This window comes from Pezoporus wallicus, unplaced genomic scaffold (genome assembly GCF_028554395.1).
Source record: "Pezoporus wallicus isolate ANWC-B61680 ecotype Strahan unplaced genomic scaffold, APGP_CSIRO_Pwel_v1 contig_8057, whole genome shotgun sequence".
Lineage (NCBI taxonomy): Eukaryota > Metazoa > Chordata > Aves > Psittaciformes > Psittacidae > Pezoporus > Pezoporus wallicus.
Genome location: NW_026637044.1, coordinates 996,259 through 1,008,513, shown reverse-complemented (window position 1 = coordinate 1,008,513; position 12,255 = coordinate 996,259). Strand labels below are relative to the sequence as shown.

At 60.0% G+C, this 12,255-nt stretch overlaps 3 protein-coding genes and 1 long non-coding RNA gene across 6 annotated transcripts in view; 2 read left to right on the top strand and 2 right to left on the bottom strand.

Moving 5' to 3' along the window:
• Nucleotides 1-386: 386 nt before the first annotated feature.
• Nucleotides 387-4,805, top strand: LOC130595825 (D-serine dehydratase-like). Its single transcript, XM_057402862.1, has 8 exons — nt 387-537; nt 939-1,094; nt 1,877-2,157; nt 2,767-2,953; nt 3,832-3,953; nt 4,042-4,231; nt 4,298-4,403; nt 4,469-4,805. The coding sequence occupies exons 1-8, from the start codon at nt 518-520 to the stop codon at nt 4,556-4,558; spliced, it is 1,152 nt and encodes a 383-aa protein (XP_057258845.1). The 5' UTR covers nt 387-517; the 3' UTR covers nt 4,559-4,805.
• Nucleotides 2,922-4,142, bottom strand: LOC130595826 (uncharacterized). 2 transcript variants are annotated; one of them, XR_008971402.1, is made up of 3 exons: nt 4,021-4,142; nt 3,148-3,265; nt 2,922-3,059 (listed from the first exon to the last, which is right to left on the bottom strand). It is a non-coding gene; the product is annotated as an uncharacterized LOC130595826 (long non-coding RNA). The 2 variants fall into 2 exon arrangements; XR_008971401.1 differs by having other exon boundaries at nt 3,148-3,262; nt 4,021-4,138.
• A 232-nt stretch (nt 4,806-5,037) lies between the features above and the next one.
• Nucleotides 5,038-8,022, top strand: LOC130595782 (death domain-containing membrane protein NRADD-like). The gene is given in 8 exon segments (XM_057402793.1): nt 5,038-5,070; nt 5,072-5,094; nt 5,096-5,327; nt 6,010-6,139; nt 6,211-6,321; nt 6,469-6,619; nt 6,703-6,848; nt 7,687-8,022. Coding segments are annotated over 8 exon segments (1,131 nt in total). The 3' UTR covers nt 7,992-8,022.
• Nucleotides 8,023-9,248: 1,226 nt separating this feature from the next.
• SETD2 (SET domain containing 2, histone lysine methyltransferase) overlaps nt 9,249-12,255 on the bottom strand; it is a 64,845-nt gene continuing 61,838 nt past the window's right edge. For both annotated transcript variants that reach the window (XM_057402860.1, XM_057402861.1), the window contains exons 19-21: nt 10,807-10,887; nt 10,577-10,678; nt 9,249-9,669 (exon numbers count right to left, since the gene is read on the bottom strand). In XM_057402860.1, the coding sequence (XP_057258843.1) occupies nt 9,508-9,669; nt 10,577-10,678; nt 10,807-10,887 (345 nt within the window). In that variant the 3' untranslated portion in view covers nt 9,249-9,507. The remainder of the gene's footprint in view (nt 9,670-10,576; nt 10,679-10,806; nt 10,888-12,255) is intronic.

The following is a 12,255-nucleotide window of genomic DNA, read 5'->3' as shown; positions in this document are numbered from 1 at the left end:
GGTCTCAGCTGCCATGTACCCACATGGCACAAGGGTGGGATGTCTCGGGAGCTGTGCACTGCACAGGGTGCTCTCAGCAGCCGCGTACCAGCAAGTCATGAGCACGAGGGGTGTCTCAGCACCCCCGTGCATCCCCATCTCGCAGGACTGAGCTCTCAGCAGCCATGCACCCACGTGTCACAAGCACAGGGGGGTTGTTTCTCAGCAGCCCTGTGCATACGCAGCCACCTTTCCTCGATCACCCCCCGCACACACAGAGGCTCCCTAACCGGTCGCTGTCCCCACGGAGCTGGCAGCCTGTCCCCGTGCTGTCCCAGGGAGACCGAGCGTCCCCGGCCGCGGCGCCCGTGTCCTCCCCTGCTCCGCCCCCCCGGGGGGGCCCCATGGCCGGCAGCGACCTCTGTCCCCGGCCGAGGCTGGCTGCGATGCCCGTGGCATCACGTGGAGCGGGCACCAGCGGGGCCACCGAGCCACCGGAGCCGAGCCCGGAGCAGCCGCAGCGCCGGGTGGAGGAGGGATGGACGGACGGAGAGACAGGTGGGACAGGGCAGGGGAGGGATGGGTGCTCAGGGTGCCGGCGGCACCTTCACCTCGGAGAGCCTGTGCTGGGTGCCCTGGGTGTCGGTGGGGACACCAAGGTCCCACTGCTGTCCCCACGTCCCGGTCCAAGTGGCACAGGCAGCCTAGGTGGCACAGGCTCACGTGCCCCACGTAGCCCGGTTCCCAGTGGCCTGTGCCAGCCGTCCGTGTTCCCAGTGTCCCCATCCCAGTGACCCAGTACCTACATAGGATGATCCTAGCGTGGGTGCAGGGTTTTTAATGGAGGGGATGTACACTGGGTACAGGTGTGGGGGGTGCTTGGCTGGGTGCGGGGCTGGCTTTGGGGTGGGTGCAGGTCAGGCTCCCTCTTTCCCCCACTCTGTGCCCCCTCTCCGCAGCACCAGCACGTGGCTGGGAGCCCCCCTGCAGCAGTTGCCCACCCCGGCGCTGACCCTGGACCAGGTGACGATGCGGCGCAACGCCGAGCGCATGCGGGAGCGCTGCCAGGCCCTGGGCCTGCGCCTGCGCCCCCACGTCAAGACCCACAAGACCCTGTGAGTGTGTCCCCAGTATCTGCCCCAGCACCCCCCAACATCTGCCCACCCTCTTCCCCAGCAGCCCCCCCAGCATCTCCCCATTCTAACCCCCAACATCCCGCTGGTATTCCCCACCTTTCCCACCAATATCTCCCCACCCTTCCTTCAAAATCCTCCCCTGGCATCCCCCCAGAGCCCCTCAACATTCCCTCCACCTTCCCCAGCAGCATCTTCCCATCCTCCTCCCTAAAATCCCCCTCCAGTATCTCTGCACCATTCTCCTCACCTTCCCCACCTGCATCATCCTGATCCTCTTCCCGGAAATCCCCCACCAGCATCCCCCAACTTCGCCCCAGCATTTCCCCCACCTTCCCCACCAGCATCTCCACATCTTCCTCCCCTAAAATCCCCCTTCAGCATCCCCAAAAGATCTCCCTTAGCATTTCCCCATCATCCCTCCAGCGTCCCCCATCTTCTCTCCTAGTATCCCCCAGGAATCCTCCCCAGCAACCCTCCATCCTTCCCCAAGATTTCCCATCCAACATCCCCCTTAATATCCCCCCTAGCATCTCCCTAGCATCTTCCCCATATATCCTCCAGTATCCTCCCAGTATCCCACCCAGCATCCCCCATTGTCACCCCCAGCATCCCCCATCCTGCCCCCAGCATCTCCCCTCTTCTCCCCCCACTATCCCTCCCAGTACCCCCCAGTCACCCCAGCAGCAACCCCATCCTCTCCCCACTTTCCCCCCTGGTACCGCCTTAGCATCCCCCTCTCACCTTCCCACCACGTCCCCCAGCGAGGGTGCTGAGCTGGCCACCGGCGGCACGCGACGCGGCATCGTGGTGTCCACCTTGGCCGAGGCCCAGTTCTTCGCAGCGGGGGGCTTCGATGACATCCTGTATGCTTACCCGCTGCCAGGGGGGCGGCTGGAGGAATGTGCTGCCCTGGCCCAGCGCCTCGAGGCCTTCCAGCTCCTCCTTGACAGCCCCCAGGCCTTGGCCCTGCTGCGCCAGTGCCCGCTGCCCCCCGGCAAGCGCTGGCTCGTCTGGCTCAAGCTTGACTGTGGGAATGGCCGGGGTAGGTGGCACCCCGTGTACCCCAGCAATACCCTGGGTGAGGGCGTGCTGACATAACCCAGGAGAGACACTTCCTCTGCAAGTGTGCTTTCACCCGGGCACCAGCCCCTGGGATGCTCGATGGGGTGGGATGCTCCCCAACAACTGAAACAGAATGGGGCATTTAAGACACTCTTCCCCCAGAATAGTACTCAAGGATGTGCTATGGGGCAGAGGTGGCCCAAAGCCCCATGAAGAAGAAGTTCTTCCCTGTGAGGGTGGTGAGGCCCTGGCACAGGTTGCCCAGAGAAGCTGTGGCTGCCCCATCCCTGGCAGTGTTCAAGGCCAGGTTGGATGGGGCTTGGAGCAACCTGGTCTAGTGGAAGGTGTCCCTGCCTCTGGCAGGGGGCTGGAAGTAGATGAGCTTTAAGGTCCTCTCCAACCCAATTCCACACTGGTATTTTTCTGGTTTAATTCCTCCCCACACCCCCCATTTTCCCCCACACCCAGGATGTCCCATGGTGGGGATGCCCCATGTCCCCTCCCCATCCCTGCCATCCCTCCCAACACAGGGTTCTTCCCAAGCCGCCCATCCCAGCACCCACATCGAGACCCTCCTTGCACCCTGCAGTCGGTGTGCGCCCCACAGACCCCAGCGCCATGGCCCTGGCCCGGGCCATCGCCGAGGAGGCACCGGAGGAGGTGACACTGGTTGGGGTCTATGCTCACTGTGGGAACACGTACGGCTGCCGCGACGTCCAGGCTGTCCAAGCCATCTCCAGAGCCACCACCAGCGCCGTGCTCGACTTCGTCACCGCGTGAGTGCCCAAACCCAGGGACCGGCAGAGTTAAGGGGTATTCTGCAGGGGGGGATGTCTCCATCCACACCACAGATGTGTCTCCAACCCCATAAAGCCCCGATGCCTGGTTGTAAATGCAAATCACCCCCATAAAAGGTGCCCTACAAAGCTCCCCCGGGGAGCTGGAGGAGGATGTTGGCGGCTCCAGTCACCTTTGATGTGGCTTTGGTGGCGGGTTGTGACCTGTGTCATTGTCCCCCTCCTCCTTGTCACCCTTTTGTCCCAGCGGGGTTCTGCATCCTGGAGGGAATTGCTGCCAGATGGTTCCTGCTGAGGAGGTGGGGCGAGGTCAGTGGGGTCCCCTGGGACCCCCATCACTCCCTACACAGGGATGTGCTCCCCAGTCCCACCCCAGCCAGTTGCGGCACTGGTTTGTGATAAGGAAACTGAGGCACGCAGGGAAACCTCCTTCCTCCCAATCCCTCCTCATCCCCAAAGTTGTGGGGGCTGCTCTGGCATAGCTGGGGCTCCCAGGTACATCTTGGGCTGGCCCCAAGCATATCTGGTGGGTGCTGTAGCACATCTAGAGGGGTCCAGAAACATCAGGAAGGGGTCCCAGACACATTAGGACAGGTGCCCTGGCATATCAGGGACGGAGGGGAGACCTGCCTCGAGTGGGGTTCTCTGGCACATCTGGCTGGCTCCCCAGTACATCTTGGGATCTTCCTGGCACACAGTGGGGCAGCTCTGCCAAATCTGGATGGCTCCCTTGAACATCTGGGGGGCTCCCTGGCACATCTGGGGCTCCTTGAGTCATCACCACTTCTGGTCCTGCTCCCCATGGTGCCTGAGGGTGCTGTCCCCCAGGGCACTCAGCAGGTCCCATGTGCCCGCAGGCTGCGGCAGGCGGGGGTGCCGTGTCCCCAGGCCAGCATTGGCTCCACACCATCCTGCAGCCACCCGGTGCCAGAGATGGCCCAGCTCACCGAGGTCCACCCAGGCAACTACCTCCTCTATGGTGGGTCAGGACTGCCCTTCCCAGCCCTGGTGTGACCCCCCTGAGGTGGGATGCACCCCAGCCTGACCCGGGCGCCGTCTCCTCCCAGACCTCCAGCAGACGCTGCTGGGCTCCTGTCTGCCGGAGGAGGTGGCCATCCGCGTCCTCACCAGGGTCGTCGGTCACTACCCGCACCGCAACCAGCTGCTGGTGGACTGCGGGTGGGCCGCCCTCAGCCTCCATGGCCGCGACCAGTCTCCTGCGGGCTGCGCCGCCATCGAGGGGCACCCCGAGCTCCGGTGAGCACTATGGCGGGACATGGGGGGAGCAGATAAGGGTGGGGATATGACGGCGTGTCCCCACAGGCTGGTGGGGCTGACGCAGGAGCACGGGCAGGTGGGAGCCGTCGATGGACAGTTGGATTTTGGGCGCTACCCGCTGGGCAGCATCCTGGCTCTTATCCCATTCCATGTGAGTATCGATCCCATCATGCCCCGCCATGCCCTGCCACGGCTCAACATTCCCACCCACCACAGGCCTGTGCCACCGCCGCCATGCACCCGGTCTATTACGTCCATGCTGAGGGGAAGGTGGTGGAGCTCTGGCGCCCCGTCCGCGGCTGGTAGGGAGGAGAGTGGGGAGCTGAACCCACACCGAGACCCTGCGCCTATGCCAGGATGCTGCATCCGTACCACAGCGCTGCACCCGCGCCAGCATCCTGCACCCGTGCCAAGGTCCTGCTACTCCCACACCGATATCCTGCACCCACACTGGGGTCCGGCATCCACGTGTGGTGCTGCACCCACACAGAGCCCCTGCACCCACCCCAGGGTGCTGCACCCCAATACCACATCAATAAAGCTGCTTTTCCCACTTCCAGACATTTTTGTCCCTGGGCAAGAAGGGGGCGAGCGGTGAGGGGGACACTCAGAGTAACCGGTGCAAAGCGGCCCGCTCCGGCTCTGTTTGGGCCGGGCCGGTCCCCGTGGGGCCGGTACCCGCCGGGCTGGCCGGGCCGGGACCCGAACCTGCAGCGACCCGAACCCAGCCGAGCCGGGAGGGGAGGAGCCCAGCACGGAGCCCCCCGCCCCTCGGCTCGCAGCCAATGGCGGAGCGCCCCGCCCGGCCCGGCTCGGGTCGGGGGGAGCCGCGCCCAGCCCCGCCGAGCGGACCGGAGGGAGCCGAGCGGAGCCGGACCGGACCGAAGGGAGCCGAACCGAGGCGGATCGAAGCGAGCAGAGCCGGAGCGGATCGGAGCGGTCCGGAGCAGATCGGCTCAGCTCGGCTCGTAGCCCCCTGGGCCGGGCCCGGGTCTCCGCGATGCGGCGGGGCCGTGCGGTGCTGCCGGGGCCGGGGCCGGGGCCGGTGCTGCTGCTGCTGCTGCTGCTCTGCTCGGTGCGGGCGGGACTGGGCGGGATGGGATCGGACCGGGACCGGAGCGGTGCGGGAAGGGACTCCCGGGTACCGCTCCGGGACCCGCCGGTGCCCAGCTTCACTTCACTTTCGTTGTGTTTCTTTTTGGCTTGTTTTATTGTATTTGTGGTTATTTTAGTTTTGTTCGTTTGGGTTTAGTTTATTTAATTTGGTTTTATTTTATTTTACTTTATTCCATTCTATTTTACCTGATTTAATTTTATTTTTATTCATCCCGTTTCACTTTATTTCATCTTATTTCGTTTTCTTTCTTTTTAGTTCACCTCAACCTATTTTATTTCATGATTCTTTTTATTTTTTACGTGACTATTTACTTTTCTTTTTTCATTATTATTTTCACGTGACTTTCCAAATCCATTTATTTCCATTTATTCTTTTTTCTCTTTATTTTTTTACTTATTTCTCAGTTCTTCATCCCAACCCAGTCTATTTTATCCTCCCCCTCTTCCCAAAAAGTGGTACCCGTGACCCCCCCCCCCCCCCCCCAGCACCCCTTTACTCCCCCATCCCGAGTGGGACCACGGGGTGCCCCAAGACCCCAACCCGGGGTGGGGAGCACAGCAGAGGTTTGGGAGGGCTCCTGGTTCTCCCCACCCGGAGCAGGAAGGGGGCAGATCCTGATGCCGCCCCCCCTCCCCCGTAGGTTCCGGGTCGCGGCGAGGAGTGCGGGAGGCGGACGGCGGCGGGGGGGTGCTGCACCCCGTGCCCCCCCGGGTTCGGTGTCTCGGAGCCCTGCGGCCACGCTGACACCCGCTGCCAGCCCTGCGCACACAGTGAGTACCCCGCGGCCCCCCCGCACCCAAACCCACCCCAGCACCCACCCGCACCCTCTCCCCCCCCCCAGACCAGACCTTCTCTGCGGTGAGCAGCGCGGAGGAGCCCTGCCGGCCCTGCACCCTCTGCCCGCTGCCCCCCGCGAGGCCCTGCACCCCTGCCGGCGACACCCTCTGCACCCGTGAGTAGCACCCGGGTACCCTGCTGTGTGTGTGTGCCAGCATGGGGTGGCTGTGCCTCAGTTTCCCCTCTGAAGGGGACACTGAGGCAGCGGCTGGGCAAACGGAGCTCCCCTGACCTTTTGGGGGTCTCCATCCGAACCCCACAGATGAGGAGCTGGTGACACGGGGGCCCTCGCCTGCCACCCCGGAGCTTGCGTTGCCACCACCGGAGGCCAGCGGCGAGGACATCATCCCCGTGTACTGCTCCCTCCTGGCCGCCGTCGTGGTGGGGCTCCTGGCCTACGTGGCCTTCAAGTGGTAGGTTTGGGGGGCACACGGGACAGAGATGGGGAGAGCAAGACCCCGGCATCCCGGGTGACCTCGCCCCCGGCCGCGGGCAGCTGGCGCACATGCAGGCAGAAGCAGCAGCTGGCCAAGGCGCGGGCAGGGGACGTGGGGACGTGCCCCGAGGGGGAGAAGCTCCACAGCGACAGCGGGGTCTTCCTGGACACCCACAGCCTGCAGGAGCCTCACCAGCCCGGCAAGGGTGAGCACCCGCCACCCACAGCACGTCTGTCCCCAGTGCCATTAGGATGGGGTTGAGGAGCACCATGGGTGGGGGTCAGGGTGCACCTGTCCCCATGGAGCATCTGGATGGGGTTGGGATGCTGTTGGGAGCACCACCTTGGCCCAGGGAGCATCCATATGGGTTTGAGGTGCCACCATGGCCTGTGGAGCACCTGTATGGGGTTGGGGTGCACCTAAACCCCAGGGAGCACCCATGTGGGGTTGGGAAGCATCCCTACCTTGGGGTTCACCTGAGTGGGTTGGGGAGCATCCATGCCCCAGGGAACATCCATACTTTGGGAGCATCTGCACAGGTTCTGGGGGACACTCACACCCCAAGGAGCACCCAGGTGGGGCTGGGATACACACACACTCCAGGGAGCATCCTGATGGGGTGAGGGTGCATGTTTGCACCAGGGAGCACACAAATGGGGGCAAGGAGCACCCATGCTCTGGGAAGGACCAAGATGAGGTTGAGTAGCACTCAGATGGGGTCAGAGAGCATCCAAACGAAGCTGGGGAGCACCCATGTCCTGAGAAACACCCAGATGGGGTTGTGTAGCATCCATGGCATGGGGAGCACCCAAATGGGGTTGGGGAGCACCAAAATGGGAACTGAGGAGCACCCATATCCCAGGGAGCACCCAGATGGGGTTGTGTAGCATCCATGGCATGGGGAGCACCCAGATGGGGTTGAGGTGCACCCACGCCCTGGTACATCTCTCTCCTGAGAGCTGGCGGCACCTCCAGCACAGAAACGCCTCTGGGTGTTGGGCAGGGATTTGAGGTGCCAGCTCTGCCCCCTCACTCCCTCGCAGCCCCCTACCCGGAGGGGCACCCTTTCAGCGCAGTGCCGCCGCAGCGCCAGGAGGAGCTGGAGCGGCTGCTGGAGAGCGGGGGTCCTGGCCGGGACTGGCGCAGCCTGGCCGCACGCCTGGGCTTCAGCCCCGAAGCCATCGGCACCTTCGGCCGGGGCCGGGCGCCCACCCGCACCCTGCTCAGCGCCTGGGCCAGCACCGAGGGCGCCACGCTGGAGACCCTGTGCCAGGCACTGGGTGCCATCGGCCGGCAGGACGCGGCGCGGTGCCTGGCGGGACCCGAGGATGCCACCTCTGCCGTGTGACCAAGGACACCGGGGCACCGACGACTTCTCCTGCCAGAGCTCTTTGGGGTTTTCTATGAGTGGGTTTTGTACTTTTCTAGGGGGGGTTGGGGGTGGGATGGGGACAGGGAAGTGATTTGGTGGCCCCAAGATGGTGGCTGTGGGTGGTGGTGGAGGGTGGGAGGTGAGGGACGCGGCTGGTCCTTACGTGGGCACATTAAATGTGTCACTTGTGTGTCACCAGGATGGGTGTCCTCAGTGTCCGTGTGTCCCCATAAGCGCGTGTCCATGGGATGTGCCCCTTCAGGTGTTCACACGTCCCCTGGTGTCCATGTGTCCTCAAGCTTCCAATTGTCCCTGGGTGTCTGTGTGTCCCCATCAGCGCCTGTTCCCATTACATGTGTCCTCAGATGTCCATGTGTGTCCACAAGTGCATCTCCATGGGATGTGTTCCCTTCAGGTGTCCATGTGTGTTTTCAAGCATCCATGTGTCCCCAAGTTTCTGTGTGTCTCTCACAAGCACATGCCCCTGGGATGTGTCCCCTCTGGTGCCTTTGTGTACCCACAAGCGTGTGTCCCCAAGCTATGTGTCCCCACCTATCTATGTGTCCCCACACAGGTCTCACACCTGTCCCCATAAGGACAACAGGGGGGTGGGTGGCACTGGTGGGGGGGATGCCACCACCAAACACCTCAGGAGTGGCACTGGGGGACACTGTTTGACAGAAAAGAGCTATTTCAGCCCCAAAACACACATGGGCATCCCTGCCCTGAACTGGGTCACCCCAAAACCCCATCCTGTTTCTCCCCTGGGGATGCTAACGCTGCTGGGGGGGTCTAACCTACCGGTGCCACTGGTAGGTTCCTCCCCACCCCCGGCCATGCCAAACCTCTTTTGGGTCCGGGGCCGGTGTTGATTTTTTGTCATTTTTAATTTTTATTTAATTTTTTTTTCCTTTTTTTTTTTCCTTTTTTTTTTTACATAAAAAGTTTCGTAAAAATTGGATAAAGTAAAATGATTGAAGCAGTAAAATCAATCTTATCAACATAGCACGAGGCCTGCCGCAAACCCCGGGGCAGCCCCGCTCCGCACTATTTACAAGGAGAAGAGATTAAACCTCGCGGAACCAAAAGTAAAACCGAGGAACCAACCAAGAAACGAAATAAAAAGCCAAGAAGTAAGAAACCCCCAAACTATCCTTACAAAGTGTTCCCGTGGGATCGGCACATCTTGGGCTAGAAGCGGGGGGGGTAGGGGGGGGGGAAGGGAAAACAAAGGAAAAATTATCCATATATTCACATACAGGTTAAAATATAATACAGAGGTTGGTGGTGCGCCCGATGGCAGCGCCGGGGTGAGGGAGCCGGCTCGGACCCGGCAGTATGAACCACTCCCGCCGCAGGGAACCGAGTTTATTTCCTTTCTCTGATGAAAATCAAAGCGAAATCAAAGGAGGAAATGCACAGGTTGGTGTTTAATGGGGTGAATCCTGGCGGAGTTGGGGTATCCTGGGGCTCGGCGCGGCCGAGGCGGAGCTTACTCCAGGTCCGTGTCCTCTTTGGGTTTGTAGATGGCCCCGAACTTCTGCATGTATTTCTTGATGTACTCCTTCGTCTTGTGTTTCACGTTCTCGTTGCACTCCAGGTCCTCCGGGTTCTTGCAGTATTTCAGCTCCTTGTTCATGACTCCGTGAGTCAGCTGCAGGGGAGAGGAAGGCAGGGAATACACACCGCTATTCCCAATAATGCACATCCTGGGGACTCCCTAAACTATTCTGTTACCATCCCCTACATTCTGCTATTATTCCCCAACTATTCACCATTATTCCCTAATATTCGTTATTATTCCCTAAACATTTCCTATTATTGCCCAATATTCCCCATGTATTTCCTGATATTCCTCAAATATTGGCTATTAGTCCCCAGCTATTCCCCAAGTTATTTTGCTATTATTTCCCAACTATTTGCTACTTTCCCAAGTATTCCCCAAATATTTGCTATTATTGTATCTATTTCCCCAAAATATTCCCTAAATATTTCCCATTAGTCCCCATTTTTTTCCCCAAATATTCCCAATATTCCCCACATGTCCCCAGTATTGCCTAAATATTTCCTACTGTTCCCCTAATATTTTTTCCCAAATATTCCCCCAATATTCCCTAAATATTATGCAAATACCTGCTATTTTCACCAAATACTCCAATATTCCTTAAGCATTTCCTATTAATCGCCAAATATTCCCCCCAATATTCCCTAAATATTGCCAAAATACTTGCTGTTTTCACTAAATACTCCAATATTCCCCAAGCATTTCCTATTATTCCCCAAATAGTCCCCTAATATTTCCTATTATTCCCAAATACTTGCTTATTTTCCCCACAAATATTCCCCAAATATTTCCTATTATTCCCAAAACTATTTTGTTATAATTCCCCAAATGTTACCTACTTCCCCCTCCAATATTCCCTATTATTCCCCAAACATCAGCCGATTCCCCCAACACCACTATGTTCCTTCCCTTATCCTCCCAGACGCGTGGCAGAAGGGGCGACACAGCCTCCCCAGGGATGAAGGGGCCATCCCCACGTGTCCCCACGTGTCCCCACCTTGCGCGCCAGATGTTTGAAGTCCTCGGTGGTGGTGATGCGCCCCACCTTGCAGTCGGGTTTGCGGTACGGGTTCAGGCACTGCACGATGAACTGCGACATCTGCGCCAGAGGAGAACAGGATCTGGCCCTGACCGCGCTCACCAGCCCCAGGGCAAAGTGGCCCCGAGGACCCAGTGACCCCCTGGATGGTGACAGACACCCCCCCCCCCAGCACTGGGGACACTCACTTCTTTCCTGAACACCTCCTTGCTCTTCTTGGCCAGCTCGCTTGATGTGTCCGCTTCCGCTGTCTTGGGCTTCTTGGAAGACTAGAATGGAGGGAAGGAAGAAGAGGATGCTCGATTCTGCCCGGAGCGAGCCAGGATCATCCATCCCTGTCCCCACTTTGAGCACAGTAATCCTCCTGCCCAACCCTGCCCCACAGACAGGCAGGCAGCTCACACTTCCCTGCCTTGTCCCAGTGAACTTCCCGCCCAGTGCCAACACGCACCGGTCCTGGTCCTGGTAGACTTCCCAGCCCGGTCCCAGCATGCTTTCCAGCAGCACTCTCTTTAGCCTAATCCAGGCACCCTTCCAAGCCTGGTCCCGGTGAGCTTCCCCTCCCACTGCCGGCATGCTTTCCACCCCAGTCCTAGCACACTTCCAAGTCCATTCCCAACAAAATTCCCAGCCCAGTCCCAGTGAGCTTCCCAGCCCAATGCTCACATGCTCTCCAGCCCAATCCAGGCACACTTCCCAACCTGCCCCTGGTAAGCTTCCCAGCCAAGTCCCAGTGTTCTTCCCTACCCAGTCCTGACATGCTTCCCAACTCAGTGCCAGTGTACTTCCTGGCCGGATGCTGGCATGCTCCTTACCTCAATCCAGGCATGGTTCCCAGCCTGCTCCCCATGAGCTTCCCAGCCCAGTGGCGGTGTACTCCCCACCCTGATCCTGGCATGCTTCCTAGCCCAGTGCTCCAGCCCAGTACCAGCACACTTCCCAGCCTGATCCTGGGACGCTCTCCGGCCCGGTGCCAGCACACCCAGGGCACTCCCCAGCCCAGTCCCAGCGCGCTTCCCAGCGTGCTCCAGCCACACTGCTGGGCTGGGAGCACAACCCCCTGGGAGATGCAGGGCCCACTCCTCGCCCTTGTTTTCTTTGGGGAAAAAAAGCTTGAAAAAGGGTGTGAGCTGGTCCTGGGGAGCAGGGCTGTTCTGGAGGGGGTGGGGGGAGTGGCAGCCCTACTGTGGGGGGAATTATCTTTACCTGGAGATAAGGGGGAAACATAGGCTGTCCCCTCCCCATTCATCTCCAAATTACCAGCACAACAATCATTTGCAGGGATGGATCCAGCCCAGCTGCACACCCAGGTGAGGGGAACACTGCCCTAACCCCCCTCTGTGGGCTGATGGAGCAACATGTATTCATTCCATTAACCAAGGCCATGGCTCCAGCAGAACTGGCGCGGGCACGCAAGCACACCAGTGGAACCTCGTGCTGAAAGCACTGCAATGGTTGGGACTCTGCCAGCGAGGATTTACAGTGGATTTTAGAATCATGGAATGGTTTGTGTTGGAAGGGATGTTCAGAAGTCATCTAGTCCAACCCTCCTGCAGTGACAACTGGATCAGTAACCTAGAGGCACATCCAGTCTGGCTTTGAACATCTCCAGGGATGGTGTATCTACCACCTCTCCT